This window comes from Meleagris gallopavo, chromosome 15 (assembly GCF_905368555.1).
Source record: "Meleagris gallopavo chromosome 15, MGAL_WU_HG_1.1, whole genome shotgun sequence".
NCBI classification, from domain to species: Eukaryota; Metazoa; Chordata; class Aves; order Galliformes; family Phasianidae; genus Meleagris; species Meleagris gallopavo.
In genome coordinates this window covers 267,457-294,012 of record NC_139418.1, presented here as the reverse complement: position 1 = coordinate 294,012, position 26,556 = coordinate 267,457, and the positions used below count along the sequence as shown (strand labels likewise).

Sequence of the window (26,556 nt, the reverse complement as noted above, 5' to 3'; positions counted from 1 at the left end):
ATGTCCATCGGTGCTAAAGGATCGAGGTAAGTTTAACGTTAACCAGTGGAACAACGTATACCTGCCGAACTGCACAGGCCAGACAGGCACGTCGTTCACCAAGGCATACACAAATAAACGCGCAGGGCAGCGTTGGGGGGATTTGCACAGCTTCTCCCAGGCTGAGCCCCGTTAGGAACACGGCGCTGCAGCGGCTCGAGCGCCCCGGCGGCTGCGGATGGAACTCAGCCCCGCGCGGCGCAGCGCGGCCCCGTCCGCAGCTCCCAATGCAGCACCGCTGTACCTCGCAGCCCATGAGTCGCGCTTATGTGACGCTGACCCGTAGTCCTGACCCGCCGCGCCCCTGACCTCGCTTATTTTACGTTGCTTTCCCTAGAGCTCCCACGCACGGTTTCCCGTCGGCAGCAGAAAGCCGTGACGCGCTGCGCATTCCCGAGGCCCGGCTGCACGGACGGAGCTCGGGGACAACGGCGTGCGGCCTCAGGCCGAGCCGCCTGCCGTCACACCGCGCTGCGGGACCCCCGCCGGCGCCCCCGCGGCCGACGCTGCCGTCGCCCACCGGCCCCTCCCTCCGGGCCGCGCCCCCCACGGGGCGGTCTCGCTGCGTGGCACCGCCCCTCGGCGGCGCCCGGCTCCGCTGGGGGAGCTCGCTCGGCTCTTGGTGCGTCACTGCCCGCGGCAGGTACGGCGGGGAGCGGGAGCGGCCGCGCGGGATCCTGATGGCCGTGGCGCCGGCGCTGACCTCGGGCCGTCCCCGCTCCTCCGAGGCGCGACCGGGCTCCGCGGGGGGCGGAGGGGTTGCGCCGCTGGGGGAAGGGCCGCGAGGTGTCGGCGGGCCCGGGGCGAGGGCGGCGCCGCGCGGGGGCTGCCGTGGCCGCGCCGGATCCGCGCTTCCCCTTCCCGTAGCTCCTCCGGGTAACGGAACGTCGCCCTGAAACGGGAGATGGGGACGGGAGGCGCTCGGCTCCCCCGAGCCGCGGCCCCTCGGCGACCGTGACGGGAACGGCGTCGGGAGGGACCGCTCGAGCGGGGCTCGGCCCGACCCGAGGCGGGGGGAAGAGGCGGCGGCGGCTTACGGCGGACTCCGTGCCCTGCAGCGTGCGGGACGGCGCCGTGTGGAGCTGCTCCTGTGCTGGGAAGCGCTTCTCTCAGCCGCGCCGGTTATTGAGTGCAGAGATGGTTGGGGCATTGCTGCTGTGTGCACGGAGCGAACCTCGCGAAGGTGCGATCGGATCTCGGTGATTTTTGGGGGTGGTCTGGAATCGGTGCGTTCCATACTAATCTGCAGTGCGCACAACGGTGTTTTTTTTTGTTGTTGTTGTTTTGTTTTTTGTGTAGGGCTTTTTTTTTTTTTTTCCCCGAGTACTGGAACTCGTGCAGTACTAACCGTTGCGGACCGCCTCCTCCGTGCCCGATAAAGGCCGTCTTTGTAAATTACGGGTTTCTCATTCCCCGAAGGGTTTGTGAACAGAGTGCAGGCGCTGCTGGGCTCTCGTCATGGAGGAATGCCCTGGGAGGGACTGAGCTCTGGATGCAGCCTGACCGCGGCATCCTGCAGCCCCCTGGGCTGGAACGGGGCTGCCCCAGCACTGGGCAGTGTTGCACCGAGGCTTGGCTGCAGCTTGCTGCTCACAGCCCGGGCATGCCTGCTAACATGAGGTTCAGCATCTCTGCTTCTAGCATTGCGCTGGAGTGATGATGAGGAACTATCTGGAGGGCTTTGTGTGCAATTAGCAGAGGAACTGCTTGTTTTCAGGGGTAATTCTGTGCGTGTTCAGATTAATGTTGTGTTTTGTAGCAGGACAGAGCAAGTTTGTGTACCTCCAGGTTTTCAGCAAACGGATTTGCCTTCCTGCAGTTGCCTGTTGTCTGTGTCCAGGCTGTAAGGAGCCAGGATCATTTGTATAGTGACAGTGCTTGAGCAAGCAGAGCTCACATATTCCCCCTCTGATGTCAGTATTTTCTACTCAATCAGCTGTGTGCTGTGCTTCTTAACTTCCTGTTTCTCAGCTGAAACCCTGTGGCTCAATGAGGAGGGAGGAGCACTCTGTCATTTTTGGGAAGAGGGGAAGATAGCGAGAAGCCTGAGTCATTCAGACATGCTCATTACTGCAGCTCTGGCATCCTGCATTCTGCAGCTGGCACATGGGCTGTTGCCTGCCCCCAGCCTTCCAGATGAAGTGCCCTGGTACGGCAGGGTGCCTTTCCTGGCTTTGGGCACACTCCTGCTTCACAACTGCACTGCAATGGGCTGGGTGCTGGCAGGGTGTGCTGGGAAGGCTCTAGCTTTGCCATAGATCTGGCTGGCTGCAGCCCTTACATCAGTCATTACTATTCCAGTTTCTTTTTGTTCTTTGTCAGAAAGACCTGTTCTACATCAGCATTATAATGCATTGCAAAGGCATTGTTTAGTGAGCTGTTGATGGCCCTGGACTTACTCCACCATATATTGAGAAGAAGCTGTAAGGCAAAGGCTCTCTTGTGAAAGTATTGCTTCAGAAGTGATTGCTTGTCCCCTGTGACCAGCAGCCATTAAAGAAGATTCTCGTACGTCCCCTGTAGGCTAAGTAAAGCATTGTGTTACACTTGCATGTGTGATGTGGAAAAAGTGCAAGCAAGAAAGCCTGTGCTATCCAATTTTCTAGCCTGTTATGAAAAGCCATTTTTTGAGGAAGGAGATCAGAGATGTAGGAAATGTGTGCACGACCCTACTGTGTTTAAGAAGCCATGTGCTGCCCTTCAGTGTGGTTACTTCTTCAGAAAATGGGATGTTGTCAGGCAGCCCAGGTAATCCATTAAATCCACCAGTGTGTCGCTGCTGGGGACTGTTGCTTCATCGCCAGGCTGCTGCCAGGGCACCATCTGAGTTACACATGGGATTGTGTTGTCTATCTTAGGTGTTTATTAATCTCCTTGCCGGTCAGGCTATTTGCTTCTTGTTCTCTTTTTGGTTGGAGCAACAAAGTTTTTTTTTGTCTACTTTGCAGTCTGGTTTAAGTTGACAATCAGATGTTCTCAGTGATTTTTGGTTTTGGTATTTGTTATGCCTTAAAAAAGTCTTAATACATCCCTTTCAGGGCAGCATATACTACATATTTCTGGAGGTGTCTCTGGTGTAGCACTTTGCACAAGGTCCTGAACAACTGCATTGCACAAGAAAGCTTTCAGAGCCTGCAGCCAAAGTGCTAACACCTGTATCTGCTGTGTGTTCCATAAAAAGGGCTTTTCTTTTTCATGCATCTTGCCACACCACAGGGCAGAGCTCAGCTGATGTGTGAGCACTGAGTGCCTTGGCTTGTAAGACTGGAGGATCTGTGCTGTGCTGCTTCTCATCGTCACAGCTGCTGGTCTGTGCTGTTGCATCACGTGTTCTCAAAACCTTTCATCACGTCTGAAAAATGTGAAACTTTTTCCTTGTGAGGGTACAGCTCACATGAACACTGGATTTGGTCGTCTTTTCCTCTAGCAGTTTCACTGTCAAAACTACACAAGCAGCTCTTCAGTCTCATGCTGATACTTTTACTGTGCAGAACATGTAGGTATACAGTGGGCAGCATTTTGGAAGAAGGAAAATTAGGGAGTAAGGGATGAATAGCTTCATTCAGTAGATGCTGAAGAGCTTCAAAACAGTTATTGTTGTTCATAACAGTTAGCAAGGCAGTGAAGCTTGTCAGCATCAACAGGAAGTTTCGTGGAAGCCTATGTGCCAGTGTGGTTTTGTTAAGAAAGTGTGAGGGGTAAAGGGACCGGAGAGGTGGGAGGGGTTGAAGCCCTCTGTTGGGAAGGGCATGGGGACAGCCTCACCTGTCCGTGGGTAGACTGGGTGCCTCAGTGGGCTCTGAGGGCTCTGCAGAACTCAGCACCCACTTGGGCACTTGTGAGGGTTAATGCTGTTCATACAAGCCTGAGGGGGTTTGGCCAGCCTGGTCTGGTGGCTTTTGCCCTTCGGAGTGGCCACAGAGTTGTTGTTTAGGGGAGTTCTGGCAGCTGCTTGGATAAAGATGAGGAAATCCACCTCTTCCTGTTGCACACAGAGTATCCCCTACCCTCAGAGACCTTGTGAGGAAACTGATTTGAACAAAACAGTGTTTTGAAGCTCTTCTTTTGACAGCACAAAGCTGGGCTTTTCAGTTTTCCCTGTACCTGCATTTGGGAAAGCAGCATGGTTCTGAGCAGGACATGCAGTGTTGCTGTCCTGTTACTGCTGCTGGAGCGGACAGAGCCTCGGGAGGGCCAGGCGAGGAGGAACCGTACCATTTATCCTTAATGTACCTTTGATGCAGTCACTCTGTGGAGCTTGGATAGAAGCAGGTAAGAGGGAAACACAGAACCAGTGCCATTTAAAAGCCACTTGTACTTTTTTTTTCGTTTGGATACCATTCATATGAAATATCATTTAAATTCTAGGCTCGTTGCCAAAAACTGCGTTGTTGATGTTCGATGTACTTTCCATTAGAGCTCTGTATTGGCAAACTGCTTCCTAGTGCTGCAGGCATCGGCAGGGTGGGTCATGCCAGGGCGCTGCGCTGCCCCACTGGGGCTGTGCCACTCACTGTGCCCTCCGTGTTGCTCCGCTCGACTGGGTCGAAACCCAGTGCAGTGTGCAGTGTGATTCCTCCTGACCCAAATGGCAGACGGAGTGTGGTCCTTGCTCTGCTGTCACAAAAGCCAGCTCTTGCTTCTAAGCTTTCTGAAAGCTGGTAATAACTTTTGTCCCGTGCAGTTGGAAGGCCTTCGTTCAGTACGCAGGTCAGGCTGCTGTGTCACCCCATATATACTGCTTTTTACTTACTTGATCTGTTTTCATAGAAGATTGTGTTTGGAGACTCAGGCCTCTAGCTGCCCATAAGGATTGGTATTTCTTTGCAGGTGGATTAGCACCTTTGATGTACCATGCTGCTCACACGTATCACAAAAACGCAGATTCTGTGCATACTGTTTTCAGTTTGGCAGAGATGTCAAAATGTCCTCACCACCAGTAATTAGATACACATCCATGCAGGTCTCCTTTACAGGGCTAGAATTGTGTTGACTCCAAAAGAGGTACCTAGAATACCAAGTCTGCTAAGGGGCTTTCTGGGGGAGCTGCAGGGCTTGCCCTGGCTGCTTGCTCTCTCAGAGAGATGGAGAAACCAGAGATTGGTAACAAATGAGCTCTGGGGAGCTGAGCTTTGCGGGGATGCTGATCTCATAGGAGGCAGTAAGTTTAAAGCCACCAGAAAGAAGTGGATATTTTCAAAAGCATAACAGTGAAATTTGTTTCTCCGAAGTGTAGAATTTTTGTTTGCCAAAATGGACAGGTTAAAAAAAACACTTGCCAGTACACAAAGCATTATGCTTCTATCTGCACCATTTGCCTGTGTTAGTCAAAGATTGCAGATGCAGAAAGACTTAAGATTTTAAGAAATGTGCTTCTTATGTATAAACCTTCCCTCCCACCCTGTGTCTGTGTTTGTATGTGGCTCTCTACATCATAGAATCGTAGAATGGCTTAGGTTGAAGATGACTGAGCTCCAGCCCCTTACTGTGGGCAGGGTTGACAATCACTGGATGAGGCTGCCTGGGGCACATATGTGTGCATGTACACACTGTATTCGTTACATACTCATATTTGTTACATACTCATAGTTCAGCTTTATTTATTTTTTTCTCCCTTCTTCTCAGCCCTTAAGGGAGCCAGAATGTGGCCTCCTGGGGCACAGTAAGCTGCCTGCTTACAAATCCTGCCCTTCTGTTAGGATAGGGTAATTAGTGTTTGCTCGGCAGCACGGAACAAAAGTTCAAGGAGAGCTTAGGGAAATGTAATGGTATATTAGCAAGCTTATCTCTTAAAAAGTAGTTGGGGGGGGGGGAGGGGGAAGAGAAAGAATAGGGTTGTGTGCATCTGAAGAAAACGGTAAAACTCGTGATGTCTTGGTACAGCAGCAGCAGTCAGGGCACGTGCTTAATGGCATCTGAGAGTTCTGAGTTTGTTGGATTTAGTGCTAAGCTCAAGTTTCACATCAAGCAAGGCTACAGCACAGCCCTGGCTCTACCTGCTGGGACTTCCTGGTGTGCTGTGAACACCAATGGCTTCACTTGACATGCTGGCCTCTTTCTTTACAGCTTTGTCTTCAAAGTGCTTATTGGGAAACCTACAATTATGACTCCTGATGCAAACTCTCAGCAGTTAGTCCTGGTTGCAGCTTCCATGGAATTTAGGGTGAGAGCCCACAGCAATGCATGATAATACACTTGAGTAGGAGCTCAAGTATGTCTCTGAAAGGTATCTGCTTAATGATTTAAGGCTCTGCCTTGCTAACACATACCCTGGTGAGTGAATAGGGCTATTAGGCATGTAAATTTGTGTGTGGGTTCATGAAAATGGAGGAAAAGTAAATATTATCTTGCAATTTGAAATGGGCAAATAGAGAAGAGTAACCAGTAATGGAAGCGGGGATGAGGAAAATGTATTCCAGAAAATGTACCTTGGACAAATTCCCTTGCAGGAACGTGACTGCTGGAGCTTGGTAGTGATGGCTACAGCCAGCTGGGCCCTGGGGGCATCACGGTCTGAGTGCTACCCCAGAATGCTGCATGTGTTTCCAGGGTGCCAGGCTGCATGTGGGAGCAAGCTGTAGGGCTGTGGGCCACAGCAGGCTTCCCCTGGGCCTCCGCTGCTGTTGCAAACACACAAAGCCACGAGGGCAACTGCTGTCCTGCTTCGTGCAGCCATAGAATTGCAGGCCCCTGCTCTGAGCACAGGGGCAGCTCTGTGTTCCCATGGCTGGCTTGGCCATGGGGCACCAAGTGGTGCCATGCTGGTATCTCCCTGCTTCTACTCACACATACTTGCTCCAGCCTTGTTCTTCCGCTGGAACTTTCGTTTGGCCACTCGTTTGGGCTGTTTCTAAGTTAGTTGGACATTAGTGGTCTTTGTGAACCAGTTCTCTAGTGTGTTGCACCTGAGTGAGCTGTAGGACATGCTGCCTGCCTTTGACCTGGTTTGTGAAGGGAGAACTTCCTTGCTGTGTGGTTGGGGGAGCTACTGAAACCAGGAAGGCACCTTAGCACAGGGCACTGGGGTCACTTATGTTTCTCAAGCAGAAAGAGGTCTCAGGAACCTTGTGTACGGGATGTCTTGCTCAGTCATGCTATTTGGAGGCTAACTGAAGTTGCATCATTGTGGTGGCAGCCTTGTCTTCTGATGGCTGTGACTTGAGTAATGCAATGGATAGTTTTTATGAACTTCAAGTCCCTGAAGTGTTTTTAATGTTGCTTTTTGAATGAGAGTGAGCCCAGGGTCCTGATTGTTTGTGACTGCTTAATGGATTGGTTGCAGAGAGCTGGAAGGAGCAGGTGATGTGCTGGGTTATGCAGTCATCAGGAAACTCTTCATACACAGCCTTGTTCCAGGGTGAACCTGGATGCTAGTAACAGTTAGCAGACACGTAATGTTCTGTTCCTGAATGAAGCACTCTTCTGCTGGAGATGAGGCTACCTAGTGTGTGTCCTGGATGGGCTGCTTTTCTGTACGCTTTTCTGTTTTAATATTGACAGAAACATGAAGTAATCGCTTTTAAACATCCCCTAAAAGCAGTTTAGTCATGAGGGGAAGCAGGAGGCATTTTCTTGATAGTAGCAGATTTCTTTGTGTGATTGGCTAATGTGTGACTGGAAATGGGCAAGCCTCTCTCCTTGCTGCTGTGAACTGATGTCACTTAAAAGAAACCACTTCAACTCAAGCTCTGTCCCTGTGATGGGGTTAAAAATCAGTTTGCTGGTTGAGCAGGTGCTCTCAGGTCTGTTATGTCAAACTCTGGTCCACTGGAGAGCAGTCTGAAATGGAGTCTGTATGCTGGGGTGAAAGCAAACCAACTCTTCTGTTTGTTTTCCTTTTTCTACAGGACAGATTCTGCATCCCAAATGAACTACGAAAATCCTCCACCTTACCCTGGCCCAGGCCCGTCGGCCCCTTACCCACCCTATGCCCCACAGCCGGGTGGCCCTCCTGGCCCCTACCCCGGCTATCCACCCGGGCCCACGGGGCCGTACCCACCAGGCCAGCCAGGCTATCAAGGTTATCCGCAGTATGGATGGCAAAATGCACCTCCGCCTCCAGGACCAGTGTATGCAGATGGGCCTAAAAACACAGGTATGCCTAGCAGCAGTGGTGCAGGGTGATTGTGACCCTTTCCATCTTACAGATGCATGACCTTGAAGTAGTGTGGTTACCAGCTTTTGGTGGAGATGGAAACCTGTTTGAGGGAGGTATTCTGATTATATCTTGTTTTACTGCTATCTTTTGCTGCCAAGCCTCTAATAGTTCTCTGATTCTTTGAAGATACTGCTGAAGGTTCTTTATGCTGATCCCTCCAGAGAATCGTTGCACTGACATTATTGTACACGCATTTTGCTGGCTCTAGGTTTCCCACAACTCTTCTGCCTGTCTTTGGATTGATAAAAGTTTAGCTGAAGGCTGTAAAGCTAGAGCTGTTGATATTCAAATGTGCAGTACTTAATCAATTAACATCTGTCCATTTTCTTGAGCCTAGACATAGCTGTCCAAGTTATCTTGTATGCCATTGAAATAATTCCTGGATTTCTGTGTGTTTTGCTGAAGCTATAATTTTTTTTGTTGTTGTTTTCCCTTTTTTGGGGGAGGAGGGGATGTGCAGAACAAAACCAGCAGGTTTCTAGATAAGGGAAGGAGGACAATGTAACTTACCTTGGTAGGTAGCTGGTCCTTCTGTGTGCCACTTCCTCTCAATATAGCATGTTGATTTAATGTGGATGCTTGTAGCTCTCTTGGGGCTCACTGCAGTGCCTGGTGCAGGCTTGAATTGTCAGAGTAGGGCCACGAAGACAAAGAAGGGACTGCATCATCTTTTGTATGAGGAGAGGCTGGAGGAGCTGGGACCCTTCAGCCTGGGGAAAAGAAGGCTCAGGGAGATCTCCTCAGTGCCTGTAAGTTTCTGAAGGGAGGTGCTGAGAGAATGGGTCTAGGCTCTGTCATAGCAGCTCTACTGTCTGGTTTCATCAGTGATAATGGTTCTAATCCAGGCACCATCTATACCTTTGCTGCAGTGGATACTACAGACAGGCCTGAGCTGCTGAGAAGAGCCTTAAGTACCTACAGCTGCCTTGGGATGCTGGAGGATGCGGCCAGAGCTGCTGACATGTCTGCTCTGTGGGAATGGGTGTGGGCATCTCAGAAGTGCTGTCCAGGCAGCTACGGTTGAGGTGGGAGCTGCCCTCAGGAAGAATAGACAGAGGCTCTGCGTGTGCTGGAGGTGTCTGTTGTGGTCACAGGAGGTCTAACTCAGGAGTGGAAAGAAAACTAACACTTATGTCAAACCTAAGTCAGTTCAGGTACTGCTGATGTAAAGACTGGGGCTGATAGAGTGGGAATTGGAGCTGATGTCAGCTGGTGGATTGTCAGGGCTCAGAAAATTCCTCTGAAGCCTTCTCTGCTATGTGAGGCTGTCCTTAGCTGTTATTTATTGAGGTCGTTCTCCATGTATTGTCCCACACCACTGGGGCTGTGTGTGCTACTACTTGAAGCCTTCTCAGGATTGGAGTCCATATGCTTCTGCTGTGTTTTTGAGACAACTGTCTTCTCTGCCCTGCTACTTTACCTCTGTGTGATACTCTGACTGAACAGTGCACTGCAACAAAGTATGTTCAAGGCCCTTGTTATATGGGAAACTGGAACTTGAGATAGTTCCAAGTAGTTTTTCCGCTGTGGTGAATCCAGAGTCGACACACATAGGTAGACAGACTGAACTGTGAAGAGATATTTTCAAGAACCTGTTTTTTCAGCGTTCTTGATTATTGGCCTCAGTGATGACGGCATGTACTCAGCTTTCTCTACAGAAGTTTCCTTCTCCAATGGTCTGCGTCAGACTGAGGAGGCAGCAGCATGGAGATGCTTCCTACTGCTGCTGCCACATGTACTTGAAGTGTAACCAGGATTTTCCCTGGGAAATGCACCTTGTTTGCAGTGGCTAAGAGCCATGTCTGGGTGCGTTCTCAGGGAAAAACTTCCTAGTCTCCCAAGCAGAAAACTTGCTTTGCTTACTGCAAGTAGCACTTTGCTGCTATAGTCACAGAGGGATGCTCTGGCAGGAGCTGCAGGGGGAGGTGTCCTGTTGCTTTGGCAGATCTGCTGCTTTGAATGCTGAAAGGATCCTGTATCAGACTCAGTCAGGAAACTGCACTGAAAACTATTTTGTTCAGGTCTCTCTCTGACTCAGGCACCTTTTGACCAGCACAAAAAACTGTCTGGGAAGTTGCAGAGGACCAGCAGTGAAATATTTGTCCAGCAAGAGCCAAGGCTTATGCTGCAGAAGGCACAGTTTTGTGCTAAACTTCAGCAAACACAGCTGCTGTTCTGCATGTTAACCCACAAACCAATCATCTAGGAGATTTTGTTTCAGAATTGGCTTCCTGTAGTCATGTGGTCTCTAGGATAAACTTGGAAGTTGGTGTCTTGTGTTGCTTTTCCTGAATTAAATGTAATCATATAATGGCTGAGACCTCTGGAGGTCATCGAGTCCCTCCCCCTTGTAGTAGGTTTGGCTGAGACAGAGGTATCAGCCTTTGTGGAAACTCGCAATGCTGTGCTTTGGGTATGTGAGAAAAGTGACAGCACAGTAATGCTGGTGCAGAGCAGTGCTTGCACTGAGTCAGGGGCAGTTCTGCTCCTTGAGCCACCCTGTCAGCGTGGTGCTGGGAGGCAGCGCTGACCTAAACTGGCCAAAGGGAAGTTCCACGCCTTATGGTGTCACCATCAGTAATAAAAGCTGGGGAGGAGGAAGGAGAGAGGGCTGTTTGGAGTGCTGGTGCTTTTTTCCTAACAGTTGCACACAAGAGTCCTGCTTCACTGGCAGTGGTGAATGTCTGCCTGCTGTTGGAAGCAGTGAATGAGTTCTTTGTGTCCCACTCGAGCATGCAGCTATTGCTTTACCCAGCAAACTGCCTGTATCTACACCAGGAGTTCTCACCTGTACCTTTGCAGTTCTCTCCCCCACCCCATCTGGGGACAGTAAGCAAGCAGCCGTGTGCTGCGGGCTGCTGCTGGCTGATACACAGCAGCTCTGCTTGAGTAGGGCGTCCCATGGCAAGGTACAAAGATGTTGCAATTAAAAGGCTTTAATGACAACAAGCCGCAAAAATGTAAGGCTGCTACCCTCCATTAAGTTCTTATTGCTGACTCATGACTGACATTAAACAAAAGCAGGACTAAGTGTGTTTTGCATCCAGAGTTTTCCATACAATTCCTAGCACCTGTATGCATGCTGCCTGTGTCTCCTGTAATGTGTTAACCTCCCATATTATAAGGAAGGAGCACGTCATTTTGTATCTGGGGGTGATATCCAGATGTCAAAAAGGCAGACTTCACAGTAACTGCTATGGTCACTGAGTATTTTGCTGAGTTACCAAAGAAAAACAAAAGCAAATTGTAGAAGAGATGTCAAGAGTGAGGATGAAACTTTCAGACAAGATTGTACAAAAAAGAGTGATGGGGGAGTTGTTGTTTTTATGCCTCATGTGTAGGTAAGCAGATGCACAGAGTTGGATTAGAGAACCTTCTAAGCTGAGGAGCTCACAGTTCAGATTGCATATCAACAGCAGAATTTATCAGTAGGTTTGTGAAGGTAAGAGGAACTTCTGAGTTTGTTGCTCTTGATGCAGTAAACGTGCCTGAAGAAGTGATTCTGAAAAAGCCTTTAAGATTGAATATTTGTGAGAGAGAAGTTTCACTGGAGCCTTCTGCTTATTTTTAACCACTTGTAAATATAAATATAAACCCCACAAACTAAGTTCATGTCAGTGAGGATTTTTTAAATAAAAATAAGCCTTTTACTTTTAACTAGGAGCCAAGTATTTCTAGCATGTGGGATGCGTGTGCACTCTTCAGCATATTTTTGTTTCCCTAAAACATGCAGGAGCCCCACATGCTGGAGCAGTGCACTTTGGTTTCTGGAGCAAAGCAGTCATGCTGTGTATCACAGTATTGACACATTTTTTTTTTGCTTGATTTTTGCTTCTTCCTGGCACTGCTTTCATCAAAGTGTGGTTTTATTGCATGTGTCGCTGTTGTAACTCTCAGCACTTTGTGGTTCTGTGTGTTCCACAGAGCAGGCAAAAAAAAAAAATAAAATGAAGGGCAATTCCTCAGTGGAATACATTGTTTGCTTATGTAAAAGAACATTTATAAAGGTGTAAAATGAAGTCAAGGCTATAACCCTTTTTTTTTTTTTTTTTTTTTTCTTCTGCCAAATCTCCTCCTCTTCCTTGATTCCTCTCCTGAGCCCCCGTTGTTCTTCTTCCCAACCAGCCCATCAAACACAAGGCAGACCTATGTTCTGTGAAAGCTTCATAGAAGTCTTCTGAGAGAGTTCTCGGTGGGGCTTCCCTTAATGGCTGCCTCCAGCAGCATATCATATAGAACTGATAGCCTGAAAAAAGCTTTTTCAGATTTTTAAGATTTTTAAAGATCCATTACACTGATGCTGTAAATCTGAACCTCTTATGGCAAAAACTGTCACTGTAACTGAATCAAGAGGTTGCAGGCTGGTCTGGTGTGGTGTGATGTGGCTGCTCAGCTCCAGCAGTGTTCCCAGGCAGGTCTCAGGAGGGCTGCTGTGTGCTATTTTGCCACCTGAGTGCACATTCTGCTCCCCTACCTGAGTTTTCTTAAGCTACTCTAAATCATATGCTAGGATTCACTTATTTACACTGAGAACTAGGAAACCTGTTCTGCTTAATGTTCATGCTTAAAGGTATTGTACTGTGTGGGCTGTGTGGGTAGGCTCTTCTGCTGTGCTGATGTGGAGAAGCAGTCAATTATCCAGCTTCAGTGGATCCACAGGCAGAAATAATAACTGTCGAGGCACTTTGAATCTGGATGTTTTCCTTCTGGTATTCATATGTAGGCTATCACATATACATGCTGTCAGAATCAGATGGTAAAGCAGCATTTCTGTGGTGGCAGTCTCCAATGGAACACCTGTGTCACTCAAGGGCTCATGGTTGGCTTGGCTTTTGGATGGGACCTACACAACTTGATTTCTAGCTGTAGAGGTGCTTTTGGACTTCTGGAGCAGCCGTCCTATCCTATTTCCCCACCAGTATTTTAATTGCAGCATTAATTCAGTGTCAGCCAGTGCATGGGAACGGGCGATGACCAGCAGGTGTTTCTAGTTAGAGGTGTGGTGTAGTACTATTATTGATGATGTGCTTTAAAAAGAAGCATAATAGGGCAAAGTACGAATGACATCCTTTGTTCATAGCTGTGAAGGCACTGTTTGATGTTAGCCATTTGCTCAGCTCTCATCTTTTTACTTGTTTTCCCCATTGATCCATAATGCTGTGTTGGGTGTAGGAGCCAGGCTCTGGCAGCAGCCCACCTTCCTGCTGGCAAACAGAGCTCAGCACTGCATTTCACCTATTGCATACACAGGGAAATAGGATTTCTGCAAGTTGATGAGCAGCAGTGGTGCTTGGGACTATAAGAGCAGCAGGCTCAGTGATGTAGCCTGCCTCCTAATGTTTGGCCAGCTGCAAGAGCATACAGGCCAAATTGTGCGTTCTTCCTCTTTGCTTGTCTCAGTGCTGAGAGGAAGGAGCTGCAGTTTCTCCAGCTCACCCTCCAGATGCCTTTCGGTTCCGTCATCCCCAGAATAAGTTTCCTTAGAAGGCAATGTGAGCAGCTCCTCAGGCTTTCTCTCTGCATCCATCATAGAATGGCCTGGGTTGAAAAGGCCCACAGTGTTCATCTGGTTCCAACCCCCTGCTACGTGCAGGTTGCCAACCAGCAGCCCGGGCTGCCCAGAGCCACATCCAGCCTGGCCTTGAATGCCTCCAGGGATGGGGCATCCACAACCTCCTTGGGCAACTTGTTCCAGTGCCTCACCACCCTCTGGGTGGAAAAACTTCCTCCTAATTTCTAACCTAAACCTCCCCTGTCTCAGTTTAAAACCATTCCTCCTTGTCCTATCACCATCCACCGTTGTAAACAGCCATTCCCCTTCCACGTTATATGCTCCCTTCAAGAACTGGAAGGCTGCAATCAGGTCTCCTTGTAGCCTTCTGTTCTCCAAGCTAAACAAGCCCGGTTCCCTCAACCTTTGCTCATAGGAGAGCTGCTTCAGCCCTCTGATCATCTTGGTGCCCTCCTTTGGACCCGCTCCCAGAGCTCCACGTCCTTCCTGCACTGGGGGCCCCAGGCCTGGACGCAGCGCTGCAGATGGGGCCTCAAAGAGCCAAGTAGAGGGGGACAATCAGCTCCCTCTCCCTGCTGGCCACCCCTTTTTTCATGCAGCCCAGAACAGAGTCTGCCTTCCGGGCTGCAAGCGCACACTGCTGGCTCATGTCCAGCTTTTCGTCTACCACGACCCCCAAGTCCTTCTCTGCAGGGCTGCTCTTAAGGAGATCTTCCCCCAGTTTGTATAAATACCTGGGATTGCCCAAACCCAATTGCAGCACCCTGCACTTGGCCTTATTGAACCTCATTAGGTTTTCATGGGCCCACTTCTCCAGCCTGTCCAGGTCCCTCTGGATGGCTTCCCTTCCCTCCAATGGATCGACTGCGCCGCTCAGCTTGGTGACATCTGCAAACTTGCTGAGGGGGCACTCGATGCCATTGTCTGTCATTGATGAAGATGTTGAAGAGCACCAGTCCCAAGACCGACCCCTGAGGGGCACCGCTTGTGACACCTGCAGATGTACAAAGGCTTTGCAGAAGTCCAGGTAGATGACATCCACCACCCTTCCCCCGTCCACCGAAGCCGTCACTCCATCACAGAGGGGCACCAGATTGGCACGATCTGCCCTTGGTGAAGCCATGCTGGCTGTCTCCAATCACCTCTTTGTCTCGTATGCGCCTTAACATAGCTTCTAGGAAGATCTGCTCCATGATTTTCCCAGGCACAGAAGTGAGGCTCACCAGCCTGCAGTTCCCTGGGTCTTCCTTTCTCCCTTTCTTAAAAATGGGATAACGTTTCCCTTTTTCCAGTCACCGGGGACTTCACCAGACAGCCATGATTTTTCAAATACGATAGAGAGCAGCTCGGCAACCACACCAGCCATCTCTTTCAGAACCCTGGGATGGATATCATCCAGCCCCATGGACTTAAGCATGTTCAATTTCACGAGGAGGGCTCTGACTTGTTCCACTGTCACAGTGGGACAGAAACCACTTCCCACACCCTCACTTAAAGGCTCACGGTCTTGGCAGACACGGGAAGCCTGACCACTTGTGAAGACTAAGGCAAAGCACTCACTGAGCACCTCAGCTTTTTCTATGTCTGACGAAGCCAGCTCCCCATTACCTTTCATCCGAGGGGGAACACTCTCCTTGGCCTGTCTTCTCCTGCCCATGTACCTGCAGAGCCCCTTCTGGTTATCTTTCACATCCCTCATCAAGTTCAGCTCCATCTGTGCCTTGGCTTTCCTAATCCTATCTCTACGCGCATGGACAACAGCCCTGTATTCCTCCCAGGATACACAAGCCTGCTTCCACTTTCTATACATTTCCCTCTTTTCTCTCAGTTTAAGCTGCGGGTCCTTGCACAGCCACCACGGTCGCCTGCCTCCCCTGCTCGACTTCTTCTGCTGGGGGATGAAGAGCCGTGCGCTCTCAGAAGGGTGTCCTTAAAAAGCTGCCAGCTCTGCTCTGTGCCCATGCCCTTAAGAACAGTTTCCCAGGGGATCCCACTCAGCAGTTCCTTGAGCAGCCAGAAGTTTGCTCTCCTAAAGCACAGGGTCCTAACTCTGCTTTCTGGCAGGCCCGCATTCCTCAAGATCACAGGCCCCACCAAGGCACGGTCACTGCAGCCCAGGCCGCCTCCAGTCTTAACCTCTCTGATGCTCTGCATTAGTGAACACCAGGCCTAGTGAGGCTTCACCTCGGGTTGGTCCATTGACTACCTGGACCAGGAAGTTGTCCTCAACAGCCTCTCCAGGAATCTCCTGGATTGTCTGCCATCCGCCACACTGCTATCCCAGCAGCTATCGGGTGGCTGAAATCCCCCATCAGGAAAAGAGCCCGCGAGCACCACACCTCCCGCAGCTGAAGCAAGAAGGTCTCATCAACAGGCTCCTCCTGACCAGGTGGCCTGTAGCAGACCCCAGCCACCACATGCCCTCTGTGGACTGATCCTTGATTTTTACCCACAAGCTCTTGACCTGATCCTGGCTGTTCCTCAGACACAGCCCTTCACAATTCATCTGCTTCCTAACATAGAGGGAAACTCCGTCACCCCTCCTACCATCCCTTCTGTCCCATCCAAGCAGGCTGCTGTGGTTCTCAGTTTAACTGTTGCTGTGCCTTCCAGCCCTGTCTCCAGACAGATGGTATCCTGGCAAAAAATGGTCAGTTGCGATCTGTTGGCAGGTGTTCTGGTCTCTGCTTCTCTTAGAGCAGTGTGCTTTGAAAGTCAATGTCGTCTCTCCCCCAGCCCTGCTGTGTGATGCCTCTTCCAAGTGCCCATAACACCCCTGGCACAAGCTGCTTGCTGGCATGCAGTGCTGTCCTGGGGCTGATGGCTGAGCTGCTCCAACCTGAACCGCAGCTCCAGGCCAGAACTTGGTTAAATGGGGATGGTTTTCAATGACAGTGGTAGCCCAAGCAGGAACGTGCTGTTCTTACCTCTGCAATTGGTGTGCTGGAAAATTCATCCTGGCTTTGACTACATTAGGATTTCTCAATGAAAATAAACGTTAGAAGGAGTTCTCAACTTATGTAGGTGTGGGAGATGTCTCTGTGTCAGTATTTATTGGAATCTGGCAGAAAACTACAGGGTCTGAAGCCCAGATTTGTTGTACCTTTGAACTGGGGGTGGAGGTTTTTTTTTTTTGTTTTTTGTTTGTTTGTTTGCTTTTAATATTTATTTTATTTTTATCTGAACTTCCTGAGTGCATTCTGTGTGACAAGTCTGTGGTGCTTTGGGGAGCTGGTTGGTGCCTGCTGGCCTCCTGCAGAGCCTGGATACCTGCTGCCAAAATAGTACTCTGCTCCTGGGTGGTACCTGTAGCCCTGCTTGTCAGAGCTGTGGAACCCTTCCTGGTGCAGTGTGGTTCCAGTGGGTTCTCGCTTGGTGTGCTGTGTAGTCATTGTCCTGCAGTGTGTGGCCTGTGCAGCTCCCTGACAGCTCAACCAGCAGCTCTCAGGGTGACTGCAAGGAGTTTTTAGGTTTGCAGGAAGGAGGAGAGACTTTCCTGTTCTGGTGGATGTGGTCACCTGGTGGGGCGAGCTTGCAGTGATGTGGGGATGTGTCACTGTGCTCAGTAGCTCACGCAGTACTTGACATGTGCTCAAGGAGCAGAGCTGCTTGGGCTCAGAGCTGGGGTCTGGGAAACTTTCTTGAGCATTCTGCAACTTTGGAAGCTTTTTGGCTTGAAAATTATATTTCCATCTGACTCTGACAGATGTTGAGTCTGCTAGGGCATTGCTTGATATCGGAATATGATGAAGGTAAAGAGAGCACATATACAGTGAAAGCCTGTGGTCAGGATGGAGCTGGGGGATCAGGGAATGTGATGTGACAGGCATGGAGCTGTTGAGCACGTGTCCACAGAAAAGGAGCACAGAAAGGAGGAGAATGCCGAAAGGTGCTCTGTGCCCAAGGAGCTGCTGGACATCATGTATGTGCCCCAGCTCTGCCCAGGAGGCCTCGTAGGCATGGGAGGAGGTGTGGGGTGGAATAGAGCCCTGGTTGAGCCACGTGCCAGTTCTGACTGGAGGCCTAGGACCCATTTCCCAGGGTGCAGCCCCTTCTTCTGTGCTTGGTGCCAGCATGGGATTTTCTGCAGGATATGCTGCAGCCTGGGAGCTCTGGTTGGGTCTTCCTTACTATGGAGCGCGCATCCTAAGGGGTGGCCCAGGAACATGGGATTTCTGGTCACTGCCCCCTCTGCATCCCTGGCTGCTGGTAGTGCCCCTGTGCTAACCTCCTCTGTTCTGTCTCCGTCTGGAATGGAAGGACTTTGAGAAGACTTCAGTACCAATGTGCTGAAGGCTTATGCGGACGCACAGACAGTAATGATGAGCTGCAGCCAGTGATTAGCCATCAGAAATCAGTTAAAATAGTGTTGCTTTTCACTGACTGTCTGAACAAGCAAAAATAAAGCTCTTGGTGCAGAAGCAGCTTGTGACAAAGCTGCTTTAATCACAAATCTTATTGGTCCATTTTCTACCGAATGTTTTCTTTTCCCAGAGGAGAAAACAGTGGCACTAATGAATGCTTCTGCTCCGAGCAGCTGTTGCTATGGCAAGCAGCTGTGCAGATAGTGTTGGAGATTTGCAATCTGCAGCAGCAGTGGTCAGTAACTGCTGGTTGACACTTCCTCTTGGAGCGCTCCCGGCGTCGCCTGGTGCGTGCAGCAGCTCAGGGCTGAGCGGTCTGCATTGCAGCCGTGGCTGGAGCTGAAGAAGCAGCACCTCAGTTCTCCCTGGCAGCCGTGCTCATGGTTGCCTGAAATGGGGTTTGCTGAGTGCCCGGGTGCTGTGCCGGAAATACCTCAACAAGGGCTGGGGCCTCAGGGGCATGCGGCAGCGTCTGTAAGGGCTCGTGGTCCTCCCGGCTCTCCAAGGGGCTCTACGTGCTGGTGAGTTGGCACCTTAGCAGAGCGGCAGTGTCTGCGGCAGCAAGGTCTGGGTGTGTTAGCACAGCTTGTGTCACCACACCTCAGTACATGTAGGTTCCCTGAAGCGCTGGGGTAAGGAGCACCAGAGCTTAAGGTCACGGTTTTGGTTTATGCCAAACTGGGTGAAAAGCACTGCTGGCACCTTTCCGTTCTGGAGCTAATGATTAACGTATCAATGAGGTATGAGCAGAAAGAAAGTGTGTGTGCTTAAGATAAAGGAGACTGTACATGAAATAACAAGGTATTGTAGTATTTGTTCTAAAAACAGAGTGGGAGGTATTTGCATTGGGCTACGCAGACTGGTACTGCATGATTACAGGGAGCGCTGCCACTTCGGGCAAGCATGATTCATCGTGATCTGCAGTCGCTGATTAGAAGATAGGAGGTTCTGCTCAGTTCTTACTTGGTCCCATCCCATTCTACAGAGAGCAGTAGAAATGGAAAAATTTGAGCCTTTGAAAATCAGACAACCCCCTAGAAAAGAACGGAAAAAAAACAACTTCAGTGCCTCTGAAAACAGTCACTTCTGTCTGTGCTGTCAGTTGGACCTCCATGAGTCCCAGAGCACTCATGGGCTTATAAGTGGGAAGGACTTTGGTGCTGTGTGGGAGATCCTTGGGTGTCTGACCTTGGGCAATTATTATTGGGCATGAAGGGGCTCATGAAGTCCCATAAGGTGTGCCACAGCCAGCTGGCTGAAGCTGGGAGGCATTCCACTTTCTGACATAAAGCATATAGAAACAGCTGGTCCCTAGCTGACATTTTTGGGGTTCGGTTTTTGTCAGCAGTTCTTGCAGCAGCAGACCTGCTCCCTGCTAAGAGGCAGAGTAATAGGAGTGCTGGGAAGCCACTGGCTGATGTCATCCGGGAGGGCATCAATTGGCTTGTGTCACTAACGTCCTGGTTTGGGTATGGGTTTGTTACACTGCCTTGTGAGTACCCTGCTTATAGATGATCTTATGCATTGAAAGTAGCACCAATGCACAGTCCTGGAGGAGCGAGGCTATAAGGCATGCTTCTGCCTTTCTTTCTTTCTTTCACTGTGTCTTAGTGCTTTGAAGCTGATGTTCAGCTGCTCAGTGCCCAAAATCATTGAACTGGTATTTCTAGCTCAGTGAGAGACTTTGCTGGGAATGGTTTATCTACTCTTCTGTTGAACTGTTTTTTGCTCCATGCATGTTGACAGCTGCAAGTGAATAATGAGCCAGCCTTTACCCAAAGAGTGAGCCCTGCTCCCAGCTGGTTGCTGAGAAAAAGCTCCTTAACATCAGTGCATACAGCATGGTTGAAGTCTCTCCAGCTGCCCACCTGCTGCCAGCTTTATGCCCACCACTCCAGCAGCTGCCAGAGCTGACTTGCAGGGATGGGAGCAGAGAGGTACTGACCTACTTGTGCTGAGCAACAGCATCCATCTAGGGTTGCCAACACATCCTCCTGCCCTGTGTGCAGTGCAGATCTGGTTGTCTCGGTGCAGCATGGCCCTCTGCTCTGGGTACGTCACCCATCCTGCTCTGAAGCAGGAGAGCTTGAGCTGCACTGTGCAGCATGCCAGCCTCCAGCACTGCCTCTGCTCGCAGCAGTAGGAGCTGCTTCAGGAGCTTCACAAGCAGCCTGGGAGACGTGGCTGCAGGTTCCAAGAGACGGCAGGAGCTGAGGACTGTCCTTTTCCATGGGGTTTTCCTTTCTGGCAAGGAGCTCTTGCCCTTCCTATGTGCCCTTCAGCAGGCAGCGTGTGCTGCTCAAAAATGGCATGTCATCTTTTTGTACTGGGTTGCTTGATAAGTGTTTTGTCTTTGCTCACTGTAATGGAACCCTTCTCAGAGGAAACAAAGGCACCAAAAGTTCAGACCTTGTGAATCTGCCACGGGGAAAAAAAAAAAAAAAGAAAAAAGCTTGAAGGCTTTTCCCAGCGTGAAACTCAGCTCCTTCCTTCAGTCCCTCCAAGCTGAACTTGTTCAGCTGCTCTCCTTACTGAATGGCTTGGTCCTGCGGCAGTGTCAATACAAAGGCACTGTGTGGAGCAGGGTTCACCACCATCACAGCTCTTAGGCCAGGCCTTTAGAGGGGATGTGCATGTGGTCCACCCTTTTAAAGGAGTGGAAGAGGGTTCCTGGAGAAGGCCCGGGGTGCTGGGCTCAGGTGTCCTTGCCCTGGTTCTGCTCTGTGCTGCAGTGGAGGGGGCTGCCTACCCCTGGCAGCACAGCCCCAGCCCCACGTGCAGCCTCCCCTCGCTGGGCCCACGGCTGCACGCTGCCTGGGCACCTCACCCTGAGGGACAGAGGTGTGTGCGTGAGCTCCGCAGGGGTGGGCAGGATCACAGGCAGGCACTGTTCCTGGAGGAGCACGGCACTTGGCACATCATGCCAGCACAGCACATGGCTGCCTCAAGAAGAAATGTGCTTTCACCCTGCCATTGCTGGGCCAAGAGCACCTTTTGGTGGAACTGGATGCTCATATGTAGCTGTAAAGTCATGGAAAGAGGAGCAGAATGGACCGTAGTGCTTTGGCTGAGATGTGTGGGGGCTCTGCTGGAGCTTGGCTGTGCTGTGTCTGCATGGCAGGAGATGCTTCCTCTGTTATTGCATCTGGTGAGAGGGGGGATGCCTGAGGCTGGGGCCTGAGGCTGTACCCTGAGGGTAAATATCTGGGATTTTTTCCTGGGTTCTGCTGCTCTGTGCCCCACCTGTGAAGTACAGTGGTAGCAAGATGGAGTATCACCAGGCTGACAAGGCGCACCTTTTCCTGCCCAGACCTCTGCTTGTCAGCTCCATGTGTTCAGCCACCTGGAGTGCTGGCTGCCTGTATGTTTCATGCAGAACATAACAAACAGACTCAAGAAGTTATGTGCCTGCCTTCAAATTGTGCTGTGGTTTCAGGCGTGATCTCCAAGCTCAGTGAAGAGGAACCGAAAGGAAACAACCTGACTTAATGTTTCCAGTAAAGACAAATGCAAGTGCCCTATAACTATGCAAATTGGTGTCCTCTGGTCCTTGTCAACTTGTACTAAAATCGTATTTTAAATTTCTTTTCTTTTTTTTTTTTTTTAATTTCTGCTTGTGTATGAAAGTGACCCAGTGACAAGGAACCCACCTGCATTTTTTTTGAAGTCTTCTTACTCCATTCCTAGGGCTTTTGCCTCCTTGTATGAGTGGAGGTGGCAAAGTTCTGTGATGGATTCACTGCAGGGCACAGCTGAGTGCAGCAGTGAGGCTGGTGGCACCTCTGAGAAAATGCACTTAAGGCAGCTCCTGCTGCTCTCAGCACTGTTTGCTGGGAGCACTGACACAGCCACCTGCTCCATCCCCCTTCATAACAACCGATACGGAAACGAACAGGACCAGAGCACTTCAAGTGCATGCAGGATGGGGATTGAGCAAGCCACGTTCAGAGTGCAGTTGCAGGGCTACAGTCTTGTTGACATGCAGTGATTTAACACTGATGGGCAGCTAAGGACCACCATACCACTCTGACTCCCCCTCTTCAGAAGGTGGAAAATATAATGGAAAAAAGGCTCATAGGTTAAGATAAGGACAGGGAGTTCACTGACCAGTTATTGCCATAGGAAAAGCAGACTCAGCATAAGGGAGATTAATGTAATTATTGCCTATTGATAACAGACTAGAGCAGTGTGAACTAAAAGCAAACTAAAACACCTTACTCCCATCCACAATCTTCTACCTCTTCTTCTGAGTAGTGCAGAAGAATCAGGAGGGGGGTTGTGGGCAGCCCAGAACACTTAAGTCTCTACCAATTTCTCTGCCCCTGCTGCACATGGACATCTGCTCTGCACGGTGCCTGTGGGCTGCAGGGGACAGCCTGCTCTGCCGTGGCCACCTCTGCTCTGTGCCCTGCAGCACATCCTGCCCTCCTCCTGCCCTGACCTGTGTGTCTGCAGGGCTGTTTCCCCCACATTTCCCATTCCCTCTTCCTCAAATACCACTGCTCAGAAGTCTTTTTCCCTTCCTTAAGTCTGCCTTCCCCAGTCTCACTCATGCTGCAGCTCTGGCAGTGTCTGGTCCCTCTGGGAGCAGCAAGAGCTCTGCTCTGACGTGTGGCAGTGCTGGGCTCTGCAGCCCCCCACTACCAAACATTGCCATGGTGCTCACGGGGACGTGGTGGGGTGGCTGCTGTGGCTGAGGCTGGTGCGTTGCCATGGAAGGACGGGGACTCTTTAGGAAGGACAGGCTGCAAAAGTGGAAGTTTCCCTTTATGTGAGAGAACAGGTGAAGTGCATGGAGGTCTGCCTGGACATGGGATGAACAGCCAGACAAGAGTTTATGGGTTAGGACTAAAGGGAAAATAGAGATAGGTGACATTATAGCGGGTGTCTACTATGAGTCACCTGACTGCGTAAAACAAGCTGATGAGGCCCTCTATTGACAGATAGGAGCAGCCTCATGTTCACCAGCTCTGCTCCTTGTGGGGACTTCAACCACTCCAATACCTGCTGGAAGAAGCAAGCAATCCGGTTCCTGAAATGCACTAATGATAAGGTCCTTCTCCAGATGACAGGAGCCGATGGGGAGAGATGATCTGATGGATGGCAGCTGCCATGTTCCTAACATGTTCCTAACATGTTTTGTTAGGAACATAAAGGTCAAATGCAGCCTTGGTTACAGTGACTGTGAGATGATGGAGTTCATGTTCCTTAGATCAGGGAGAGTGGTGCACAGTAAACTCACAACCCTGGGTGTCTGGGTAGCAGACTTGGGCCTCTTTGAGGATCTGCTTAGAAGAGTCTGCTTGGATAAGGCCATAGAAGGAAGAGGGACCCAAGAAAGCTGGTTCATGTTTGAGGGTCACCTTCTCCAAGCTCAAAAGTGATCCATCCCTAAGAATAGGAAGAAGTGCCAGGAAGGCTACACAGATGAACAAAGAGTCATAGAAGAAAGAACGAAGAACCTGGGAGGAACAATGAGACACTGTCTGAGCACCCAGGGATGAAGTTAGGAAAGCTAAAGCCCTAACAGAGATGAATCTGGACAGGGATATCGAGAAGGGCTCCTCCAAGAACATCATAATGAAAGGAAGAGTAAGGAAAATATTGTGTCCCCATGCAGAGAGCCCTGGGCAGGCCAGAGCCATGGGCTGCCACAAACCTCCTGCAGCTCAGGAAGGGGGAGGGCAGAGCCCTGCCCTGGGGGAAACAAGCCCAGGCCCCAGGACACGGTGGGGCACCCCGCTGGAAGCAGCCTGGCAGGAAAGGCCTGGGGGTGCGGGAGGACCCTGAGGTGAATACAAGTCAACAGTGTGCCTGTGCTGCAAAGGCCAGCGGTGTCCTGGGCTGCCTTAGGCCTGGTGTTGCCAGCAGGGGAGGGAGGTGGTCCTGCCCCTCTGCTCAGCTCTTGTGAGGCCACAGTTGGAGAGCTGGCTCCAGTTTTGGGCTCCGCAGGACAGATGTGAAGCTACTGGAGAGAGGCTAACGAACGGCCGTGAGGGTGATGAAGGGCTGGAGCACTTCCCCTATACGGAAAGTCTGAGAGATGGGATGGTTGATCCTGGAAAAGAGATGGCTCCGAGGGATCTCATCACTGTCTATAAACACCTGAAGGCAGGTTCAGAGAGGACAGAGCCAGGACAAGAGACAGTGGGCACAAACAGAAGGTTCCTTCTGGCTACTGTAGAACACTTCTGTACTGCAAAGGCAAGTTCGGTACTGGCACAGGTTGGCCAGAGGCTGCAGTGTTCTCCTTGGAGCTATGCAGAAGCTGCCTATGTGTGGCCCTGGGCACCTGACCAGAGTTTCCCTGCCTGAGCCGAGGATGGAGCAGATGGAGCTGGAGGTCCCTGCTGGCCACAGCCACCTGTGGCTCTGTAGGGATAGGGAAGCACCCCCAGCTCCCCATTTGCACAAGCAGTTACACAGCTTGCACCTCCTGGCAGGAGCAGGGGAAGGTGCAGGGAGGCTGAAGAGCAAAGTGAAGGGGGAACTGCTGTGTGGTGACAGCAGCTGCCCTTCACCATCGGTGTCTCTGAGCAGGGAAGAGGAGGCAGAGGGGTCAGTGATAATGAGCTGGGGAGAGGGAGGAAAGGTGTTGGGTTTATGTTTGTCTTTCTCATTACCCAGATTTACTTTAATTGATGTTCAATTAATTTTTCCTATCCCTGTTTCTGAGCTGGAGGCTCCTCCCAAGCCTTGGCTCCCTGCCACAGAACGATGTAGGCCACCTCTGGGTGCCGGGGCCATTTGCGCATCGACTGACGGCTCTTCTGTCCCTGCAGTGTACGTCGTGGAGGAAAGGCGGAGGGACGACTCGGGTGAGAGCGCCTGCCTGACGGCATGCTGGACCGCACTCTGCTGCTGCTGCCTCTGGGACATGCTGACCTGAGCCACCAGAGCCGCCATACCTCTTACGAGTGCTATGCAGTCTCCCCACTCCTTTCCTGACTCCTTTCTGTTACTGTAATCAACGCTCTGCTTTGCACAGCCAAGAGTTCCTGTCTGTCAGTCCTAGCGCCTTGTTGGGGTGGGGGGGGGTGCACTCCTTCATTTTAGTAAAGGAAAATCCCTTTTTAACATTTCTAAAACTTTTGTTGTAACTTTGAAGAATGTGCTCATGGTGTATTTCAGCCAAAGGCATTCTGATGAAATGTGTATTTATCAGTTGAAATTTTCCTAGTCCTAGAAATGAAGATATACGCAATAATTAAAGCCAACAGTTGATTTTATTCGCTAAGTCCCAATTGTTTCAATAAATCTGTCCCGTAGAGGGTGTGCTTTCCCCATCGCTGTCTCTTCTCAGCCTCCTGCGTGCTCTGACTGCAGTGCAGCAATGCTGGACTCGGCTTCGAGCAGTTCTGCTGCAGAAATATGTGCCTCTGCCCCTTGCTGGGGCCTGGCATACGGTGTCTGGCACTGCTGCTCCCAGCATCTGTGGGGTTTCTGCAGAAATCTCTTGCATAAGCTGTGGCAGCACAGTGAAAGCAGCCAGGGTGGGAAGGAGGAGGATGGAGTGCCTGCTTCTGACAGCAGGGCTGCCCCATCAAGCCCTCTGCTTCCTCAGGGCCACTCCTGCTATGGGATGCTAAGAGGGTGAAGATAATTTTGGAAGGGCCCCTGCTGGGACCTGGGACCCTCGGACAGGTCCTGGAAAGACAGAGAGCTGAGAGGAGGCAGCACCTGCAGCTCCTGGCTGTGTGCTGATCCATCATGTGCTCCATCGTGGCACTGCTGCAGAGTCTTGGCTGCAGTAGGGGTAAATAAGTGGGTAAGAAACAAAGGATTAATGTAGTGCTAAGAAGCTGCCTGATATGATGGGGAGAAATCGGGCTGACAGTGCTAGAGAAGAGAGGGCTTCATCAGGACTGCAGCAAGCAGGTCAGAGCCTTCCCTTGTGTTGTGCCGGGCCAGCACTGGGCCTGGGCACTGGGGAGAAGCTCAACCCCAGCTCTGTGCAGAGCTCCCCTGCCCAGACCAGGTCTGCTCTGTGCCCAGGGTCAACACAGATGAGCACCTGAACAAGGGTGCTCATGATGCACCCACCCCATCACATCTGTGTGGGGCTGCCAAGCAGCACACCAGTAGCCAGCTGATGCTCGCGGGCAGCAGTGCTGGATGTGGGCTGGAGGTGGGATGCAGCAGACACAAATGCACACACACGTATGCACAGACACCAACAGGAGTGGCCCATACCACACACAAGTGCCAGCAGCAGCACTGGGCTGTCTCACACTTACTGCACAGGGTGGACGGCCAGTGCCCAGCCATGGTGCTAAGGCAGGCAGCGTTATGCCTGTCAAGTGCAGCTCAGCCACTGTGACATCCCAACAAGCTGCTGGTGGGAAACCACTGAAAAATCCCATTAACAGCAGCCAGGAGTAGGGAGAAGTGGGAGGCGCTGGTGCAAGCTTGCTTTGATTACAGTGTCCACCAATGGGGGAGCAAGCAAAGTAGGATGTCCCCAAGGGCACCCACCCCAACTC

The 26,556-nt window shown here is 50.9% G+C and overlaps 1 protein-coding gene across 1 annotated transcript; it reads left to right on the top strand.

The window, feature by feature from the left end:
- On the top strand, positions 1–25,302 carry CYSTM1 (cysteine rich transmembrane module containing 1). Its single transcript, XM_085236923.1, has 4 exons — positions 1–26; positions 347–682; positions 7,887–8,134; positions 24,856–25,302. Exons 1-4 carry the CDS (start codon positions 1–3, stop codon positions 24,960–24,962), a joined length of 717 nt encoding a protein of 238 aa, XP_085093049.1. The 3' UTR covers positions 24,963–25,302.
- The last annotated feature ends 1,254 nt before the right edge of the window (positions 25,303–26,556 follow it).